General features: G+C 39.0%; 1 protein-coding gene across 4 annotated transcripts in view; it reads left to right on the top strand.

Annotated features, from left to right (window-relative positions):
* LOC121899939 (spermatogenesis-associated protein 16-like) overlaps window positions 1-18458 on the top strand; it is a 117323-nt gene extending 98865 nt beyond the window's left edge. For 2 of the 4 annotated variants that reach the window (XM_042415720.1, XM_042415719.1), the window contains 2 exons: window positions 16601-16696; window positions 18033-18458. In XM_042415720.1, the coding sequence (XP_042271654.1) occupies window positions 16601-16696; window positions 18033-18323 (387 nt within the window). In that variant the 3' untranslated portion in view covers window positions 18324-18458. The remainder of the gene's footprint in view (window positions 1-16600; window positions 16697-18032) is intronic. The other 2 variants (XM_042415722.1, XM_042415721.1) reach the window with 2 other exon arrangements.
* Window positions 18459-21760: the final 3302 nt, after the last annotated feature.

Genomic DNA, 21760 nt, shown 5'->3' with positions numbered 1-21760 from the left:
CATTTATCAGTACCAGTCCTTGTATTACAGGACTCGAGAATATTAGCCTACGACAGCTGCCGACGACGTGTCATCAGAGTGCTGTACTGTGACAGAAATAGAAGGAATATACAGTCTGATATGGAGTTAGATGCTTAAAAACCTCTTTCTGAGGCAAAGCAGTCTATGACTAATATGAGAGGTGGTCAAAGGATGTGACAGTCAGAGAAATATTACTTGCATAAAGGCCTGGAGACTGCCATCAGAGTGAGAGAAGCTTCCTAGCAACTATTGAAATGTGTAAGTTACTGTACTGAAATATCAGCAGTCACATGTCACAGGAATACAAGCCAGTATCATGCCAACAACTGTTAGAACTGAAGAAGCCTTTTGGATGAACAGTGAAATGTACCTTGTGATATTTATTCAGTTTTCTCCAGACATCAACGTATGAAAGCCCCAACATCGAGACATTTTCTCTACTAATTACTTAAATAGCACAACAGGCACCTTACACCCTTCTTAAAGGCATAAGAGTCCTCACACATTCCTGAACTCAACACGTCCATAAGCCAACTCCCTGAAAGTGAAAGCTGGATGAAGCGAGAGGTAAAGATGTGAGGGACTTTTTTTTTTTGATTTAGTACAGTTAAGTGATTTAGGAAGAGAGCGGAGAGAGGCAGAGAGGAAAAATGGAGGTGGAGTAGAGTTGATGGCTTCTGAGGCAGTGTAGCGTAGTGGAAGAGGAAGAGGAGGGGAGTGTGTGGGCTGAGAGAAAAGAAGGAAGAAAGAAAGGCAGAGTACTTACAGCTCCCTCCTTTACTACCTCTCCTGCGACTCGATAAAGAATGGGATAAGTGTATATGTTTGTGCACATGTGCATTAACGTGTATGTGTGTGTGTGTGTGTGTGTGTATTGGGAGAACGGGGAATCGCTAGGTGAGTCTGTCTGCCGCTCAGTGAAGCGAGACGGCTGCTGTTACTGATGGTCTATATTAATCACACCATCAGCCGCTGTGCTACGACTGCATCCAAACTGCATTGTCCTCCTGCCTGTCTGCGTGTAACCACTATTTATGTTGTAACGAATCATCCTAATGGCTTGATTAGCCCGCCATTTGCTGCCATTACTGCATCCCTGGATTAAAACCTTAATTGCCTCTTCTCGCGTTGTCCACAATTTTAACATCAAAAGCCAGAGAGATGCCATTCCACCATATTTATAACTGACCACAAAGTCATGTATCTTCTTCTTTACTTAACCTTATTATTAAGAAAAGCGAGAGATCTGAAAGTCAAGACAAAAAGATGAGTAGATGAATACTCACCACTTTCAGGTGCACTCACGCAGAGGAAGAGAGTTCATCAAAAAGACTTTATTACAAATGGCTGACAACATTTTCAACAGATTTTTGTTTTTATGTTTGAATATGTACTTCAAACAGAGCGCTGCTTTTAATCTGAAGAGCCCAGCATATGTATTTAAAGCTACAGTATGTATGTTTTTCTTATATTTAGTTGAAATACGCTCCCAAGCGCATCTTAATGTGGAGAAGTGTTGTCAAAGGCTCATTGAACAGCCTGGCAGCAGTACAGAGATATTCCCTTCTCAAGTTTTTAAGTGAGCCTTGCCCTCTTAACCACTCAGAGAAGGCCAGAGTCAGGGGCGGGAGCTTATGGCTGTCAATCAATATGTGAGCACACTTCTAGCCTACCACTCCTCTTGTACTGAGGCTCGACGCTAGCGTTAGCTGCTGGAAGACATCACTATGGCTTACTTAGAGACTAGCAAGCTCCCAGTGCATTAGGGAGGAGGGGAGAGGGAGGGAAGGAGCAGAGTGGTCTCATGCTAGCACTAGCTGGATTTCCACAACTTGTATATTGTATCTTTAAATAAAGTGCTACACATACAGTGGTACTTGTAAAATAGAATCAATCTTAATAGTTCTTTATCCATCTATTTTAACCCTCCTATAATATGACCCATTTCTACTTTGGAGTTGTCTGAAATACTGGCTACCATCTCTTTTCCTCAATTATGGTGATGACCTTCGGTGTGAAATCTGGACACACTGATGTGTTGTAATACGTCTATACTAAATTTATATACAACAATGATGTCTGTGGATCAATTTGACCCAGCTGCTCTCATGTAGGTAAATAGTTGCACAGATACAAAATAAAAATGTGTCTTTCATGTATATTGTTATTACTGGTTGTGAATGGCATGTCTGGGTAAAAATTTGTGGCCCCACACTTTTTGTCAGTGCTGCAACAGATTTTGCCAGATGTGAAGACAGATGCTAAAAATGGGCTGCTCAAGACTGAAAGCTGAAACATCCTTCTTACACATTAATATAAAAAGATTGGATATGTAAGTGATGTGCTCAAACTGTAGATGTATTTTATATTATTATGTATTGTATTTATATTCAAATGGCTCTGGGAAACTGACTGATATTTTGTAGAGTGAATGATTTGTTTATTTGTGTTAAAAAATCAACAGCTAAATCTAAAATAAAAATATACAAATTAAAAACTTGAATTGTAATGTAGTAGGTGGAAGGCTTTGAAGTATGGAGTTTGAGCTGATTTTTTGTTGCTATGGTTAACTTCATTTCAATATAATAATTGCACATTGATTCAGAACTGTGTTGACCCGGTGTATGATTTTAACAAACACCTGTGAAGCAATCAGAAGTGAGTATTTCCCACTGCCATATGTACTTAATATATGAAATCACAGTACCCTGCCAAAAAATGTGATTTGCTTTGAGCCGTTTGCCATGATTCCTAATTTAGTGATGAGGACAGAGGCAGGGTAACAGGAAGAGAGAAAAAAACCCCTAAGAACTGGAGAGACTAGAAAAAAGGGGACTTAACACTCTGATGAAAAATTATGACTATTTTCTGTGCAATTGCCACGTCGTCTAAATTAAACAACAAAATGTGTTGTTTTCCAGCGCAAACAACCACTGCTTGAAATTGAAGCTAGTGCAGAAGTCCCTTTAAGTGCAATATCACTGATGGTCACTGGATGATGGCTTCAAAAAAATCCCATTCAAAAAGCATCAACTTCCCTCATGAAATAGTAAGTCAATCATTTTTTAATGAGTCATTATGGTCTCAATCTCTAAATTCAGGTCCTCTAATAAGTGTGCTGGTGGTTATTTTGGAAATTATTGCTCGGATAATAACATATAAAGATGTATAGTAGCTTTGATGTCTGCTGAGTGGTTGTTGATTGACAGCTGTGATTGACAGTTCGCTCCCCAGCTCTGGGACTTGCGCTGTCGGACTACTGTCGCAATATTTTGGAAAGTTTGATGTTACTTGATAACAATACCTGCCGTGTTAGCTAGCACAAGCTCAGTGTTCCATGTAAGCTAGTGTCAGTTTGGGTCTGAGGTAGCGGGGTCTGTTTCCAAAGCGTGAAAGGCAACGCCCCGCACTCCTTATTTGGAAGGTCCTGGCTCAAACGGAAAAGATGGCGCCGACCATAAGCTGCAACTCTGGGCTTAACACTGGTTTCAATGCAAACCAGCATTGCACCTACCTACATCTAACACACAAACATGAGGGATATCTGAGCTAGAGCCAGGAGGTGATTAGCTTCAGCATCATGACTGGAAGTCCAGGAGCTAGCCTGACTGACTGTCTGAAGGTCAAAAATACACTGACTCACCACTCTAACGGCTTGATTCCACCGGCTGCAAAGCAGCCGCTAGAGTGGATTAAATTTGGAGTAGAGATTAAATTTTATACAAAAGTTATTTTAAAAACCCCAGTTTATTTGTGGATTGTTACCAGGGTCACCTCTAAGTCATACAAGCAACCATTTTTCTTCCCAAAAAAGTTATCTTTGCATGTAAAACAGACAAGTCTAATAGATTACACTTTAAAAATACTTTCAGAAAACAGACATGCAAAATATTAGACCACGTATTACAGTTTCAAGGTGCTGGTAGATGTATTTTTTAACTTGTTTTCCCCCTCCAGAAGCCTATTTATGCTATGCTAAGCTAATCACCTCCTGGCTCAAACTCTGATATTGATCTTTTTATATAATTCTTGGCAAGAAAGCGAATGAGCACATTTCCCAAAATATGGAACTATTCATTTAAAAGACACAGTTATTGGAAGGAAAAAGGAAATGAAAAACAGTCTCCCATCTCAAGGCTTCATTGCTTTGTTGACCAACCATCCTCCTTTAGACGTTTTGTGGCGCTAATAACAACTTAACAGTACACCTCACAGTAGCTGTTTTTATGGCTACAATGCCAAAATACTCAAAGGTAAGACTGATGCTTTATCTGAGGCATTGTCCAACAGTATGTTTCAATTGCACAAGAGAAGAAACTCCAAAAATGAGGAGTGAATGGTTGGAGAAAATGTACATTTCTATTTTCAACAGACGGCCACTTATGTTTTGAATGACTTTTGTTGGCCCCCCTCATAATGAACTCTGCACACAATTGACCAACCATGAAAAACTTAACTTGACCCAAAACATTTTCAGAATTCCCAACCTGAAGTTTTAATGTTTTGACACAACAGCAGCCATATATATTTTACAGTATATTTGCTCTCTGAGTTGACTGAGCCATTTCCTGATGTCTGCTGCCCCTCGTTAAAATTCCATTACATAAAAATAACTGCAGCCCACTTCACCTTTTTTTCTCCTCTTCCTCTCTCCTCTTTTGGCCTCTTTTCCATCCCAGTTCTGGCCAGAACACTGAGGGTGCACCGAATGTTTTCCGCTCCATAAAATATCTATAAGGGAATTTGCGGACTGTGCCGCTCTGCTGCAGTGGTGATGGTGGTGCTTTTTTATTTCGTCTCTGTTGGGTCTATTTCCAGACACTGGCCCCCACTTTATTCTCTTCTCCAATTCACCTTCATCTTTTCCTTCCTCCCTCTCTGTCTCGCTCTTTATTCCTCCTTTCCTGTGGTCCTCTCTTTCCCTTCCCTTCCCTCTTTGTGTCTGTTTGTCTGCATCTCTTAAGCTTTGTCATGTTTCTCCTAAGATGCCTCATCTGCAACTTCTTAAAATCTGGTTTTCTTGTACCTTAAAAGAAAACCAGATGCTTGGTTTTTCTGTCGACTGAACCCTAACCCTAGCCATAACCCTAATCCTAACCCTGGCCCTAACCCTAACCCCCTAACCCTTCTAAATTCGTTAATATCTTGCTTGATAAATGAGCCCTGTGGTGTTTATTGATTGCAGTGGTTGTTTCAACAATGCAGACACTGTAGAAAAGGTCTCTGGGCCATTTGGAGCACTGCACATGTGTGTACAAGTCTGTGTGTGTCCTCACATTGAAAGGAGGACAGGCTTCAGAAAAGTCTGTAGAATGTGTTGCAACTCTACATTTTCACAGATGAGGGTTAGGTGTAAAGGTACTCTAAAGTTAGGTCATTTTAAAAGGAACACATCAGATTACCTGCTAAGTAATTAGAACAGACCACATTTTTATGTCTGTGGTGTGATGGTAGTGAACTTTTTAAGCTGATAACGATCCCTCGCTGTGCTCTGTGAGTTCCGCACTAGCACTGAACACACACATCCCAACACAGTGCTGGGACTGCCAACTATTATACTGAGGCATGGCCTTGCTGATGTGGTGTTTTATGAATATCCCGCTGACAATACCAAACAGCAGAAAATAGTTTTCTCTACTTGGGGAACCAGGCACACAGACAACTGGCAAATTAACATGCCAAAATGGGCAGGAGGACAGTTTACCATACAGATGTCTATGCTGATATCATAGTCACTTCTGAATAATAAAGAAAGTATAAATAAGGCCAGAATGAGATATGATGCTGCAAATAAATTTTTAAAAAATCAGTTGTATAAAGAGATGTGAAGTGATGTGTGTATGCTTTAAGAGAGCATTTCTTTTATTTATAATTTTCGGTACAAACAAAATTCATGTGTAGTCCAGACCTGTCCTATAAATCAACATAATCTCTCCATGTGGAAAAAAAAACACTTACTAGACTCAAAAATGTTCATCTGTAAATCTGAATGAAATTGGAGTTTAAATATGTGCCAGAGATCAACTAAAACAAAACTTTGTATAAAATGTATGTGTCAATGTGATGTGAATCTTGCTACTAGTTCACTGAAATTAATAATATAATATTGAAAATATAGCCTATGCATTTTTATGTACTCTCATATCTACTACACTGGTTGCTCTCACAACATTGAGTATCCAATTGTACCTTAACACATATAAAATGAACGTATAACACGCTGTCTTTGAAACTGGTATGATGAAGGATTCATCCTAAGGGGGGGGGGGGGGGGGGGGTTATGTAGAAGCAAAAAAAACATGATAGCGTCTGGAATCGTACCAACCAATACACACAGCACTTCAGGTTAAATAAACAGCTGCATAACCAGAAGAGATAGATAAGGAGTTGTTCTTTACCAAATAATACACAGAGCACTTCATGAAGCCAAAGATAGAGAGTTGTTTTCGAAAGGTCCGGTTACAATCTCTGGAGAAGCAAATACTCTTGTTGCCAGGTCGCTTTGACCTATGCCGGTCATTGAATCAGTGTTTAGGTGGTGCACTCATGATACAAGTTTTAGAAACCTCTAAGACGGGGCATTATAGTAGGAAAATTATAATTCAGAGTGGGGTTTTTTTTTTCCAAAAGGTCAGTATATGCTAGTGGACTGCTACCACTCAATATAATGTATCCTTTTAAATTCACTTCCATTCTTGTCCACAGAGATGCTAATTTAGTTTGTGTGTGGGCGATGTACATAACACTTCATGTATCCATTACTCATAGTCCTAAAAATATTTCTGTATATGTTTGTGTGTAGGAGAGAGGAGGGAGGAGTTTTAATGTTCCTGCTGGAAAGGTTAGCAGGATTGTTGGATACTACTTCTGACAGCACTGTCTGTGGTCTGAGTGGACTGACAGAGCAACAGAGGTTCAGTTAAAGAGCGTATTATACAGTAGTTCATATAAGTTCAACCACAGGCCCATGAAACGATTTCCATTCTCTCAGATGAACAAGTAGTGATGTCATAGTGTGATCATATCATACTCTTAATGTGCTTTGTACATCTGAAAACTGCAGGCATGGGTGCTGGTGAGAAAACATTTTTTGACTGAAATATTTTCTACTGGTGTCCATAACAAGTGCTGAAGGCATGAAGTCACCTAGGGGGGTCCAGGTGTAATTTGGTGCATTGGCTATGATTTTTATCCCTGGCAAAGGCACCTATTTATGCATGAGAAGTATAAAATAAAAGATTAAACTTCAAAAAGTATGCTACTACTGATGAAGGAGCCCTATTTCTCTCTTTACTGAACAAAAAACTTGTAGGTCTACTTATTTTAACTATATTTTAGAATAAAAACGCAAATATCTGTACTTATTATCTTTATCAACTTATCTTTATGAAGCTCATTTTAGCTGTGGAGTGGTTCAGATGTGTCATTTTACCAAAAAAGTTAACTTCAAATTTATAGTATTGTTCTATTGTGACAACAGATTTATGTTCTCATCAAAAACAAACATATCACATGATTTACACGTGTTTCCTGTGTATTTTCTTAGTATACAGAAATATATAAAGTATCACAAAGTTTATAATGTGATACAGGTTCAGATCAGTGCTGAATACTAGAAAGACTGAACACGAAAAACATTCACAGATCTAAAAGTGTAGGTTCACATCAGAGAGTATTAATGCATGTATCAAATACATGACTTACACACTCTGATCTATATAGACAACATACCAAATATAGTCTACAAAGATGACATGTTAACACTTGTTAATCTAGTTACTTTTAGTATTTAAAATGTCTCAGTTCTAGTTACTTTAAGTTTATTACTCAATATGCGGTTCAGCTTAAAAACAAACAAGAATGAAGGAATTCTTACAAGCAAGCAGCCAGACCTGCACACTCATTCATAAATCACACAACATCAACAGGTGACTGAACAACCACTTAAATTAAAAACTGTTAAAAAAACAATTAAAAACAGGATCAATTCCAAATGAATGAGTGAGTCCAGACAGCTCACTGTAACTCCAACAAGCAAACTACCCACAACATATTATATGATCTCTGCTGCATTCTTGTTAAGGAGACAAATTCACACAACAGCCACAGAGACATTTAACCATCAGAGATGAAATTAGTGACCAAAGAGACAGAGAGAGAGAAGCTGTATCTGACTCACGTTATCTGATGTCTTCTTCTTTCTTTCATGGAGATGAAGTATCCATGTCATAACGCCCATTTGTGGCTGTTGGTTAACCAGTCTGATATCATTAGCATCAAGGACAAACAAGCTAACTCTCCTGGTTGTTTCATTTAAATTATGCTGTTAACTTTCTATGGTTGAGAGGAGTTCACTTCAGAGCAGTGGTATGTCGGGCCGCAGCATGTCACTATAGTCCCGCTGAGGGTCCAGCCTGGACAGCTGAGGCAGCAAAGCTGGTATGCATCTGTAACCACTGTGGAAAAGCCTTAATACTCTAGTATTAAATTGATGCAGTAGATACAAGATGCTGCACATTCCAGTGACCTTTCAGGTTCAATTGCAGTATCACTACCAGTCACCAATAGTGGCAGATGTGGTAGAGGCCCTCTACCATGAGGGTGCAATGATATTTTTGGCACCGTATTTTATAATACAAAAATGTGACTTATGCATCATGCAGCTAAAATATGGATCATATGTCAACTAAATCATGTTTTCTTTTACTTAAATGCCAGAGGGTACAATGAAATTACATTGTGAGCAGTCAGATGTCTCATTTGCCTGCCTGAAAATCCTCAATCCTAAATCCTACCCCAAAGCCAGAAATATCCAAAAATATATATCAGTATCTTCGAAGATGTTAACATGAGGTTTAGTGGGCAACTAAGGTCTGACGACTTCCAGACATTTGCTCTTTATCCTGAAGGTTAAGTTCTGACTTTTTCAAGTCTATCTTAATAAAATACTCAGTGCCTGAATGTATGATGAAATAGTTATTGGTTGCTGTAATTATTCCTTCTTTTCTTTCAGACAGTGAAGCCTTCAATCATTAATGTGACCTCACTGTAATCTGCAAATCTGCGGTCCTCTTTGAGTCCTCACTTTGGTCCAGAATGAAATCTTGACAAATATAGGGTTAATAACCATAAAAACGGGTACCAACATTTAATGTTCCCCACAAGATGAACTTAAGTGACTTTAGTACCTAACCCCTGACTTTTCATCTAGCATTAACCATCATCAAGTCAAACTTTCACCTCGTCCTTTGCTCTATGATCAAATATGTGCAAAACTAATGATTCAGCCTCAGCTGTACTATGTGCTCAGTGCTAATTAGCAAATTAGTACGCTAACACGCTACTCTCAGATGGTCAACATCAAACCACTGTTGCCAACTTAGTGACTTGGGGACTTTCAGACCCCTTTAGCGACTTTTTTTCATAAAAGCGGCTAGCAACATATCTAGCAACTTTTTGAACAGACTTTAACTCCTCTCCTTGAAGGGAGACGCCAGTATTTCTCATAGAATAATATAATGTAGCTCCTTGGATTGACTGTTCAGTAGGTGGGACAGAGCAACAGCAACCAATCATCAGCTAGACAGAGTCATGAATGAGCTGTGAATGTGTGTACCTAATGACCAATCATTGATCCTCATTGTTTTTATTCTAAATGATTTAACTTTACTATCTAAGTTTGATGTTGTTTTGTCAAAATAGACAGTTATTTATTTAGATTTAATCCGGTGCATGATCATCTCTTTATTAATGATACTTCAGTTAGAGTCGATACAACAGTTTACTAATACTACAGGTAGATTTAGATGCACATTGAGAAGCTGCTCTATTTAGATATAAATAGTTACAGTCAGTTTAGTTTAATTTAAATTAATGTTCTTTAGATTTTTTAAAATCTTGAATGTATGTAATTATGTCATGACATCATAGATATGCAAATTAACACATGACATCATCTAGCAACATATAGCGCCTGGATAGGGCTCCACTGCTCAGCCTTGCAGCCAATTTTTCCCAGTGTCCACTCGCGGTATTGCAACGAAAAATACCTCTGCAGCCCAAAAAGCATTTTCCCCATAGACCACCACTGTAAGAGAGACATCTGTAAAACTGTTGACAGGACACCTCGAACTGCAAACCACATCAGTTATGATGATTCTCTCTTAAAGAGCAGCTGAGACTGACACTAAAATGAGAATTGCTAGTCCGCCTTAAAAGTCAGTCCACCTTAAGCAAGCCTGGTCAAGTTAAGCTAATGCGTTGTTGCTAACTTCGAGGCTAACCCCCTTCGATAGATGAGTATTTTCTTTGTCTTGAGGAGCTGTAGCATTTATTACTGTACTGACAATTTACTGCTAACCTTTTCCTCTATTCTGCTCGCATTCACGTCACGTTTCTGTCACTCTCTGTGCCCGCACAACTACACGCGCACATTTTCACACTCACACACACACTGTCCTATACCTTAACGGAGCTACGCTACTCTTGTATCAGCTAGCTAGCAAAAGAGGCATGACGCGACCACGTCTGTGGGAAGGTGTCTGTGTTTCTGTGTTAGTGTTCAGTTCAGCCTCTGACTGAACTCAGAGCTCACCAGAAACTCTGGTTCTTTCTGTTATCCCCCCCCCCCCCGATAAATTCGCATCTTTGCATTGACTTTTTATGTAATTGAGCCGCACCTGAAATTCACTTCTTGCTCTGTCTGAACACAGTTAGGCTGCGTTTAGACTGAAAACTGCCCTGCATTAAAACAATGCAAGGGGCTGCATTGGTGTGGGCCTGTTGTTTAAGGTACTGGTGACACAATTAATTAAATCTAGGAAGTCCAGTTGGAGGTACAGATAAATGCATTTAAAGGCTTATCAGATGCCAAAACACTGATACTCAATGCAGCCCCTTGCCAGATGATGTTGCGTCGTATTGCAATAAAAGTTGAGCCCGGTTAAACTTCTTTGCCGGACGACACTTTGTTGTTTTGCTGGAATTCTCTACATGTAAACACACTGTCCCCAAATGAATGGGAGGGCTCATTGGAGGATAATCCCTCCAATGGACTGTGCTGTCTGATATATTAACCATTAATAAAGCTATTAGCTGCAACATGCAAACCAAAAGGGATCAAGAGAAAGTGACACCAAAAAACACAAGTTTTTGCAAATGTTATGCTTAATGAGGAATCAAAAAGTAATCTACCATTATAGTGGGCTTTTAGACAAACTTACATAACAATATAATGTGCAGCAAGCTGTGAACTCTGTGCCTTGTGTATATTGTTCCTCTTATAACTGGAGAAACTGTAACAGTACATTAGCATTAAGCGTTTATTGAAAGTGAGACTTTATATGCTGTACAGAAGCTGTCATGGTGGCTGAAAAGGTTTGTTTATTTTAATTTACCACCTCCCAAACCACCCACACTGTTTGTTCAAGTGGACCAGCTCAGTGGTGTGCACACAGACTTAAATGCACATAGGCTGAGCTGTGCACTCTGGAGTGGAGGAAGGTGGGAATATGTATGCAGGGCATGAATCCCTCCCAGCACAGCCCCCATCACTCTCTGCATTTGTCTGTGTGCCCACGATGATTACAGCCGACAGATATGACTGTCAGCCTGACAGGTGTCACTCATCACACACACTAGTGAGCATGTGTGTGTGCTTTGTCTCTGTCCCACAAAACCCAGTTAATTCACCTCTCCATCACTTATTCACTTTCAAATTTCTCTCCTCTTTCTGCTCCCTTCGTTTACACTCCAGCCTTGCGAAATGAAAGATGGTAGTGCTGAAGCCAAAGCAGGCAGGTAATTACATCCCTGACGGACGGAGAAAAGCGAGGGAAAAGGGGGCAAATAAGAAGAAAAGGAGAGGAGGCAGTGAGGAGTTAAAGCTGTGTGAGAGGAGGGGAAGGCTGAAGGGATAGGGAGAAGAAGTGAGAAAGAATGAGGGAGAGAATGAGAGAGAGAAATGGGGGATTTATTTTGGCTCACAAACAGCCAATTCATAACCTGGTGCCTCCTGTCCAAACAGTATTACTCTCTGCTAGTTTACAGCCTGTAGTGGAAGAGCTCAGTGCTGTTCAGCCCTAATTTATACTGTGAGCAAAGCTTCCAATACAGCAAAGCTTATGAATATACTTCCTATATCTTAATAACAATGACATTTGTATTCTGGGCAACTTTTCACAAGTAGAAGGAACAAGAAGCTCACTCATGAATTTTAAATCCCATGAAAACACCAAAGCCAACAAAGAATAGACTCTACTAACAAGTAACCAAAGCCTGATATCTTATTTATCTTTGCCAAAGAGCTCCATTGTTGTCCAAAAACTATTAACAAGACTGAGAGTCTACAGCCATGCTAGCAGCTCTGTGAGGCTTATAATATAATCATTTCATTTGTATAGCACTTCTCAAGCCAGGAGCACAAGGTGCTTTTCATAAACAGCACCACATAAACAATCACAAATATAAAAGAAAAACACAAGAACAGCAAAATACAAGCACACAATGAAAAGACTCTATGAAAGAATCCAAAAGTAAAACAAGAGAAACTATTAAAATAAACTTAAAATCAGGTGGTTGCACAATAAAGCTGTAAGACGAGTTGTCAGGCAAAAAGGCAAGTCTGTAAAAATGTGTCTTAAGACAGGATTGAAAAGCAGAAACAGTGTCAGCAGACCAAATATGAACTGGAAGACTGCTCCAAAAACTGAGGTGCCAGTACAGCAAAAGCTTGATCACCCTTTGACCTTACCTCTGGAACAGCTAGCAGGCCTAACTCAGCAGATCTAAGAGGTTTTTTTGGATAGCAAGGGTTCACTGATGTACTCTGGTGCCTGGCCATGTAAAGCCTTGTAAGTCATGAGTAAGACTTTAAAATGGATTCTAAAAGAAACTGGTAACCAGTGCAAACAGGCTAAAACTGGGGTGATGTGGTCTTCGTCAGAAGTTTGGCTATAGCTCAGGCACTGGTAAACAAGGTGTTACAATAGGCCAGGCATGGAGATATAAAAGCATGAATATTTTTCTCTGTATTGCTACAAGATAACATTGCTCTGATCTTGGAAATATTCCTGAGTTGGTTGAAACATGCTTGTACCATTTTTTTGTGTGTGTGTTTTGTTGAAAGCTTAGCTCACTGTCGAAGATAACATCCAGGTTTTTAGTAGTGCCCTTAATATTTGGGATAAGGGTATCAAGCAGTGGCTGGACTTGATTGTGGAGGTGCTCAGGGCCCATGATGAAGCACACCTGTTTTGTCAGAGTTTAACTACGAAAGTTTTGTGACATCTAGTCTCTCACATCAGTGAAGCAGCTCTGAAGTGTGCTGTGTATCACCTGCAACAGTGAAATTATATATTATTGTGATGGATGACATAACCTAATGGTAGTATATAGAGAGAGAACAGAACTGGTCCAAGAATTGATCCTTGAGGTATGCCACAAGTTGTCTGTGCAGGTGAAGAGGTGAACGAATCAATTGAGACATAACATTTCTATTTGACAGATAGGAGAAGAACCACTCCAGAGCTGTTCAAGAAATGCCCACCCTATCCTTGAGTCTATTAATTAGCAAAGTGTGATCGATGGTGTGCTGCACTAAGGAGCAGCACCAATACAGAGCAGTATCCAGAGTCTGCAGCCATTAATAAATCATGTGTAACCCTTAGAAGAGCACTTACAGAAGTTGTTCTAAAACCAGTGCACACAGCCACACATTTCTCCGTTCTCTATTTCTCTGTTTAGCGTCTTCAGGTTAGGCTAACCCATTGTTGCTAACTTCCAGACTAACCCCCTTCACTTTTCCAGCAGATGTAGAAAGAACAGACAAGACTTTTCTTGGTCTTGAGAAGCTGCAGCATTTTTTAACTGACACACTGTAGCTTGTACTGTACATTTAACTTACTGCTAACCTTTTCCTCTGCTCACATTCACCGTCACTTTTCTGCCACTCACTCTCTCACTTAACCACTCACTCGCTTACGCACTGCCCTATTCCTTAAAAGGAGCTACGCTACCTGGAGTTTCCCAGGCAACAACACAGACATTGACGCAAGTTTCAAAACAGCGCTGCTCAGAGGCTCCCAAACGCTATTGATTTCCGAATGAATGGGTATTTGGCGTTATTTTTGGCATTTAAAAAAAATATTTTTTGGCCTGGCTGCGGTTCTCGTTGGCCTGGCGGGCCACCAGGCCTGTACTATTATAGGGGAAAGAATCAGGGGAGAAGTTAGGATAATGTTTGCTAAAATTTGGCAAATTTTTTTTTTTTTTTCCAGAAAAAAGGAGGTTGGTAGCATCTTGGTACACTGTAGTTTCCCTTGGTGCTTCTCGTTGTTGGGTGCACAAGATTAGCAAAACAAAACAAGTTCATCCTCAGTTTTGCTCCGTCATTTTATTGTGATACAACTTGGAAAAACTACATAAAATTACATATGAGTAGATCAGGCTGATCTAATGTTGTTGCAACCTGAGGAATCTGCTAATTTTTTACAAAGAGAGAGCATACAAACAACCCACCAGCTGTCAACCAGAACCAGAAACAAAGTCTATGTCCGATGATGACAAGAGGGTGACTTATGTACAATGGTGCTTGGTCTCGGTGACTATCATAACATTTATTAATGAACGCAAAGTGTAGCTGAGGCTGATGAAAATGCAGTTTATTTCATCAGCATTTGGTCATAGAACAATGTATTGGACAAACTGTAAATTTTACCTGATGATGGTGCTAGATGAAAAGTCAGGTTAGGTAGTTCTAAAGTAATTACATTTCATCCAGTGGGGGACATGAACATGTGAATTAAATTTCATCAGTGGCAAACTATCCAACAGTTGTTAAAACATTTCACCCAAAAGTAACCTCATGTGGAACTAGAGGAAAAATCAGGGGATCACCAAAGTCAATAGGATTAATTCTCTGTGGACCATGAATGTATATACACAGCAGTCCATCCAATAACTGTTGAGATATTTTAGTGTGGACCAAAGTGGTGGAGCAACCATTTGACCAACATTTCTATTCCTGGATCCATGCTGATAGCAGGGCTAAAAACATATCACACCGTCCTGCTGCCAGAAAGACTCACTAGAACAACAAATGTTGATTCATCTGTGGCTAAAAACAGTTTAACAAATACTTTAGGTAACATTTAATAAAAACTACAGGCAGCTTTTTTTTTAGGAAATTAATCTCTTGGAGCATGACAACCTCAGTACAAAAGAATCCCAAAAGGGCAAGGAACATAAGCGTCAGATGACCCCAGTTGAAAACAGCAAAATACAATTTCCCATTAAAGATAGACTTCCCGATTTTGTTTTAGCACCCAGGGGTGAGGTCAGTTTGGTCTTTTTTTCCCCTTATGTGGCTAGGGCAGACACACTTCTCCAAAAATACAAACTCAAAAAACCTTTCATGTATACTGAGTTTTCCCTTTCACTTTGTTAGTCTGCCTTAAAGTTGTATTTTGATAGACCTTTCAATCTAAACTAAAAAGAAAGTTTATGACTAATGGGTTGTATAGACAATTTACAGAAAATTTCTGCACAGATCACACAGTACCAGTGACTTCATTAATATCTAAATTTTTCAACATGGTACCAGAATCTAAGGGACATTTACCTTCTGTGATTCTTCACATGCCAGACATCAGTCATCTTAAGAAATCCTGAGTTCCATCAGAGCTGTCATTTTAATTAATGACCCCAGACTGCAAACAGAATTTCTTCTGGTTAATCAAAATATTTTATGTCATATCAATGATCACAGTACAGTAGCATTATAGCATGCATTGAATCATGTTCATATGACTAACTGAATGGGACCATTCTAGTAAGTAAATAATAATAAAAATAAATTGCCATTATACACTGCCTGTTTGCATCTACATCCTATTGGACCTGAACTTAGCTTTATGGCAATTACTCGCATTGTTCTCTCCTGACTAGATATTAACTCTCATGTGTATGTCGCTTCGGATAAAAGCATCTGCCAAATGAAATTGTTACATTGTGTAACATTGTAATAAATCCAAGTGACAGTAATAATGGAGACATTGTACTATACTACAATTTAGAGTAGTTATCTGTCATTATGCACCAACATATTTGGGGTTATGTACAGTATGTTTGTGTTTTGTGCACCAGCAGTTCAACTGTTAATGCACACTTATTGCATAGAACTTTAAAGAACATGGATGATTTTCAACTTTGACCTCATTAAAATGTTGAATGTTGCAAAGGGAAGCTTAAAAGATAATCTAACCCATGTGCTGCAGCTTCTCATTGAACTCGTACAGAGTGGATCATTTTTCATTATCTAGTATCAGTCAGTGTAAATGAAACAAACATTTAAAACAAAGCTTTTAGTAAAATCTGGGATGAAAAACACCGTTTGGCTATTGAGGGTTACAAATGGTAGTTATTTGTTGATATTTTATATCCCAACTTCCTTCCAGGACGCCTTGAAACTCAAACACAGTTCTCAGTTTACAGAACAGGTGCGCCTCCTCAAGATTGGGGTTAGATTTGGTGAACCAGTGATATAAACCTGTATCTGAGGTCTGTGTCTGTGTGTACTCAGGTTGGTTGGTTGGAGGATCTCATTCATTCAGTGGGGAGGAAATACCTCCGCAAGAAAGCTCAAAGACATCTGTGCAGAGAGAAGAACAAAGACAAGGTAAGGGCCAGTCTTTTGTTTTTTGACTATAAACATAACAGGTTTGCATATGTAATGAAGAGTTTGACTTGATTTGAGCGGCCTGTTTAACAAACCTTTATCTGCATTGTAAAACAGTAACTTGTATTCAGTTGTACAGTGATGGCCCCTTGAATATACTTTATAATCAAATTTTACTTGCTTGATGACAGTAAGATTTAAGTTTGCAAAGAAGCAGGGCTTCTATCTCTCTACAGCTAATGTCACTGTATAAAAAGCACCCAGTGCTCACATTAACTGCCATTAAATGTTAATATCTGCCATCAGGCAGTATACATCCGCTGCTCCAAACAGAGTACATGAGGAAGAGAGTCAACAGGAATTTCAAGCTTTGGAAACCTTTGTAGTTGTGTTTGCAGTAGTTTGGGGGTGGGTGGCTGCATGCATCTCAAGTCCATGATATTTAAAGACACCATTGAATATTTATAGTTTTTCCTTCCTGCGTGATGCATATTTATGATCAGCATGTTTTGCTCTGACGATTGACATGACTGAGAAACTGAGCGCAGCCCATGTCGACCTGTACGCTCACCCCACCTATGAATATTTATGAGAATTCAATAGACCTAGAAGACTTATTATATTATTGTTCAGACTGACCTTGGTCATATCTGTGCATAGCATTGCCAAGTAGGATGTTTTGGCCCTCGCTGTGTTACATGATGCTTTGTATCTAATGGTTATAGCAACTTCATTAACTGCTAAATAATGTAGCGTGGTGTCAAAATGTAGAGTGTGATCACATTTTCTTTTCTTTGGTCAGTGTCATTTTTGTATTGGCTTCATTTACACTACACAGTGTTTAGCAGTGCAGAGCTGCTCACATACAGAAGAGTCAATCTAAAACATGTCATTGTCACAGACTGACCTACAAGATGTTTGTTTACATGCATCGGTGGCACCCTCTGCAAAGTCTAATCTCCTGTGCAAGGTGCAACACACACACACAAGACATAGCAGCTATGTTTGTATTGTTTGTAGTCAGCAGCTGGTTGCACCAGCTGTCATAAATTCAAGCTTGACCTTGTTATAACTTAAGTGTTTACTAAGTGGAGATTTATTCATCTTTAAATGAAAACAGGCTGCACTAGAGTAGTTCTTACTTAGACTGAGCCAACTGACAAAACTAGGATGCTACAAACATTGTCTCAGTTGCATCAATGTACTGTTTTGTACGAAGAGGAAATTATGTATTAGAGCAGGAGGAGTCAACAGATAATCATAACAGTTATAGCCATTATAGTCATTAGCCTATCATTTGTTACATGCTGCTTACTTCCTGGTTTTCTGCTTGCAGGCCAAAGGGAAGAAGAGATCCAGCATCTCCAGGGAATTATTTCCAACCCCTGCTACTGAGCACAAAGTAGTCAAGAGGATCTCACCTTCTGCTAAAACCCTGACTCCCAGCAGTTCAAAGACAGCCTCATACTGTAGCTCATCAGCAGAAAAGAAAACAGCCAATGAAAGCTCTTCATCAACGAGGAAAATCACTCCTAGCAACATCACTGAAAGTGATGTATTGAATTCTGTTAATCCAATTTTATCAGAAACCGCCAATCAGATGAGAAGCTCACCAGCATTAGCTTAAATTGGCTGCACAAAATGATTATTTGTAGGGAATTTGAGTAAGTACTGCATAACCTAGAATGTTAATGTGATGTGAGATTATATATTAGAAGTGCGTGTAATTGTGATTTATAAGATATAGAAATTACTGTAAATAAAATATATGAAAACAATTTTACCCTTTATGATTCTTGATTCCTGATTTCATACAAGTATACAGTAGTGACAAAGGTCATGTCCAGGAAGATTATAGCCCAGCTGATGACACTGGGGGCTGTGCACTTATTGTCAGGTTGCATGAAAATGGAAAAGGTCTTAAAATTTCCAGGAACCCACATCCATTTATTTAATAATAATAATAATAATAATAATAATAATAGCCCCATGAAAAGGGAGCAATCTAACAGCAATTTAGCCTAATGCAATGTAATTGGACATTTCAAATATTTACATGTTAAGTACAGTGAACGTCAAGAGATTCACTCCCACAGGCTACTACAGCATACTGATCATTCCAAAGAACATCAACATAACCATCTGCTTCTGCAGACAAACGTTCATGAAGCTCAGCAGTATGGGACAGTTCTGGTCTTTCAACCACTGCAGTTGAAAATCCACTCGTAGCGCATTTTTTTTCCTGCTTATATGTCTCTGGAACTCCCTGTTCCCCATCACAGTTAGGACTTCACTTTCAACCAGAGAACCACAGAATCAGACAGTCAGGGTTCCAAGTCCAGACTTAAAGTAAAACCCTATAGCTCATCTCTCACATAACCCCCTCTCTTTTCATTTGAGTGTAAATTATTTAATACAGTAGTTCTTCTGTTTCTTTTTTAAATGTACTTACTTTTTACACAGGATAGAGAAACTGAATTTAACTAAAAACAAGTCTCTTAATGAGTAACTATACCCAGGCTTGTAATCCTTGTGCTGCAATCTAGCTGATGCTGTCTGCTCTGTCCACACTCAGTACAATACAACTTCAGTTGGGTGAAATGTGTAATTACTGAACTATTTTCAACCTGCTGTTTGACTAGCAGTACTACTAACACTGCTCTAACTGTGTGGTGAGTTTGTTCTCACACAGCCCATCTGAATATGACCAAGCAAGCCGTTTCCTGATCCCAACTTTTTCATATTTTCAGACATTCCAGATAACATGCCACTGTCATCAATTACCATGAGGCAAACCTACAATGCGATGGATCAATCATTGTCAGCTGCTGAACTGAATAAGACAGAACTTGTGATTAATCTAGTTGCTAGAATATGGTGTAAACAGCCCCACTCATTAACTGCCAGGGAAAGAGAGTAGATGTGATATATTTAACATGTAATACATATGTGATGTTATATTTCAGAAAGACTTTTTTTTTCAAGGACCCAGTTGAATGGAGAGCAAGGATCAAATGAGGTGGCAGACATCTCTATCAGCTGATTATCAACCTGCAGCAGATGGTGGAGATACTGTAGTAAACTTTAATTTCATCTTTTCACAGCTTTTAAGTGATGACAGACTCAATAAACCTGAAAGCCGTGTGAAATGTTATTAATCCATATGTTTACCATGCTGTTGGTGCACATGGTATTTTGTAAACGTGCTATACAGTGATTCCACTTGCCATAATTTGCCATAACTTTATTAATCCACAATTCCATCAATCCATAACTCCATAAATCCCATATCCACAATTATAGTGTATTAATATCAGAATATCTCTGTATGAATATGTTTGTAGTGTGGCCTATTGAAATGCTAATTAAGTAGTATTATGAGTGGGTGTGATGCACTTTTTGAGCTCTAAATTGGTAAAACAGTAGTACCGTTTCAAAAATTGTATTGAGTCAATCCTTGATACTGAATATGAGATAAAAGGTGTTTCTGTGGTATTTTCATGCCTGCATACATACAGCATGAGAGTAGTAATAACCATGTCCACAAATGTTAATCATCATTGGGTTTTTAAGACTGTGTCCATTCAAGCTCTGAATCCACAAACTGTTTTTTCCATTCCCCCCCAAAAAGATCTCAGAAACACTGACATACGACTGATATATGACATAGTTTTCATAAACATGGCTGATATGGAAGTGTGTGTATTTCTGACCTTAAGCATTAGAGGTTACTCAGAAAGAACTATGACATACTACTACATTCTACTGTCCACCAAGAGGCAGGCTGCCAAAAACTCCCACTAAAATAACAGAACTTTGCCCTCCTCTTCCTGTTGCTGCTCCTCATTTCTCCCAGCTCCTTTCCTTTGCTTCGAAGACCTTTTTTTTTCTACACTTTTCCTCCTTCCATTTTGTACTTTTCATTTCTCTCCGTCCTCAGTAGCATTACTCTTACGTGGCACATATAAATGGATGTGCCACAGCCTTGCTTTTCTCTCTCTGATTTAAGCCTTCCATCTTTTCCCTTCCTCTCTCTTTTATTTTTTTTCTGCCTCTATTTGTCCTCATCTCTCCTCCTCTCTCGCTGCTCTGTTACTTGTTTACTATTGTCAGGTCGTCCTCCATACTGCCGAGCCTTGATGAACAGTCTGAACGATTGTATGTGCCTGTTTGTGTTCAGTTCATGTATAATGAGCTGTTTATTCTGTCTCATTCAGATGGAAAGTGGCCTGTTGGCACTTGGCATTAATGCACACACACACATACACACACGCACTAGTTTTTCTTTTTCTTATATGATCATCGTTTTAATGAAGGCATCATATTTTCTACATGTTTGGCTTTTGCATGCTGTGCAGCCAATCAAACAGTTCAGGTGTGTTTTGCGCCGTGGGGTTCTCACTGTAGAGTCTCACGGGGACTCAAGGACTCCTCAAGAGGCTTCCATGGGACCACTGGCAAAATGAAGGCTAATTAAATGGGGAATGATTCTTAGTAGAGGATGTATGACTATAATTTTCTCTTTTTGGAAGGCACTTACAAACAACCAAGTGTTCCCGCACATGCTCAGTGGCGTCTGCTGTACAAGGAACTATTCTCCTGAGACTGAAAATGTGATCACTGTTATTAGTCTTTGGAGCAGTTTCTAAACAAACTACAGTAGATGTTGCTTTCAGGGTGAAGGAACATGTCACCCAGTGCAGCTGTGGGGCTCAATTATGTGTTTTTAATAGTTTTTGGACAACAACAAAAGGTCTATGGTACAGAGGAATAAGATATATCAGGCTTTGAATTTGGTTCATTGTTGGTTTGGCTCTGCAGATGAGATTTGTTGACAATAAGAAAAAACATACTAAATCACCAGCCTTATCCTTTAAGTACATTTTACAACTAATACATCTGTAATTTTACTTAAAATTTAAAATACAGGACTTTTACTGCTGAAGTATTTGTATACTGTGATGTTTCTATTTTTACTTACGTAAAAGATCTCAATACTTCTTCCACCACTGTGTTTAGACCCGTTTTAAGAGATCTCAGAAATTACTTTTTGAGTACAGCGTT

This window comes from Thunnus maccoyii, chromosome 7 (genome assembly GCF_910596095.1).
Source record: "Thunnus maccoyii chromosome 7, fThuMac1.1, whole genome shotgun sequence".
NCBI classification, from domain to species: Eukaryota; Metazoa; Chordata; class Actinopteri; order Scombriformes; family Scombridae; genus Thunnus; species Thunnus maccoyii.
Note: the sequence above shows the minus strand (reverse complement) of the source record. Positions and strands in the feature narration are given on the sequence as shown.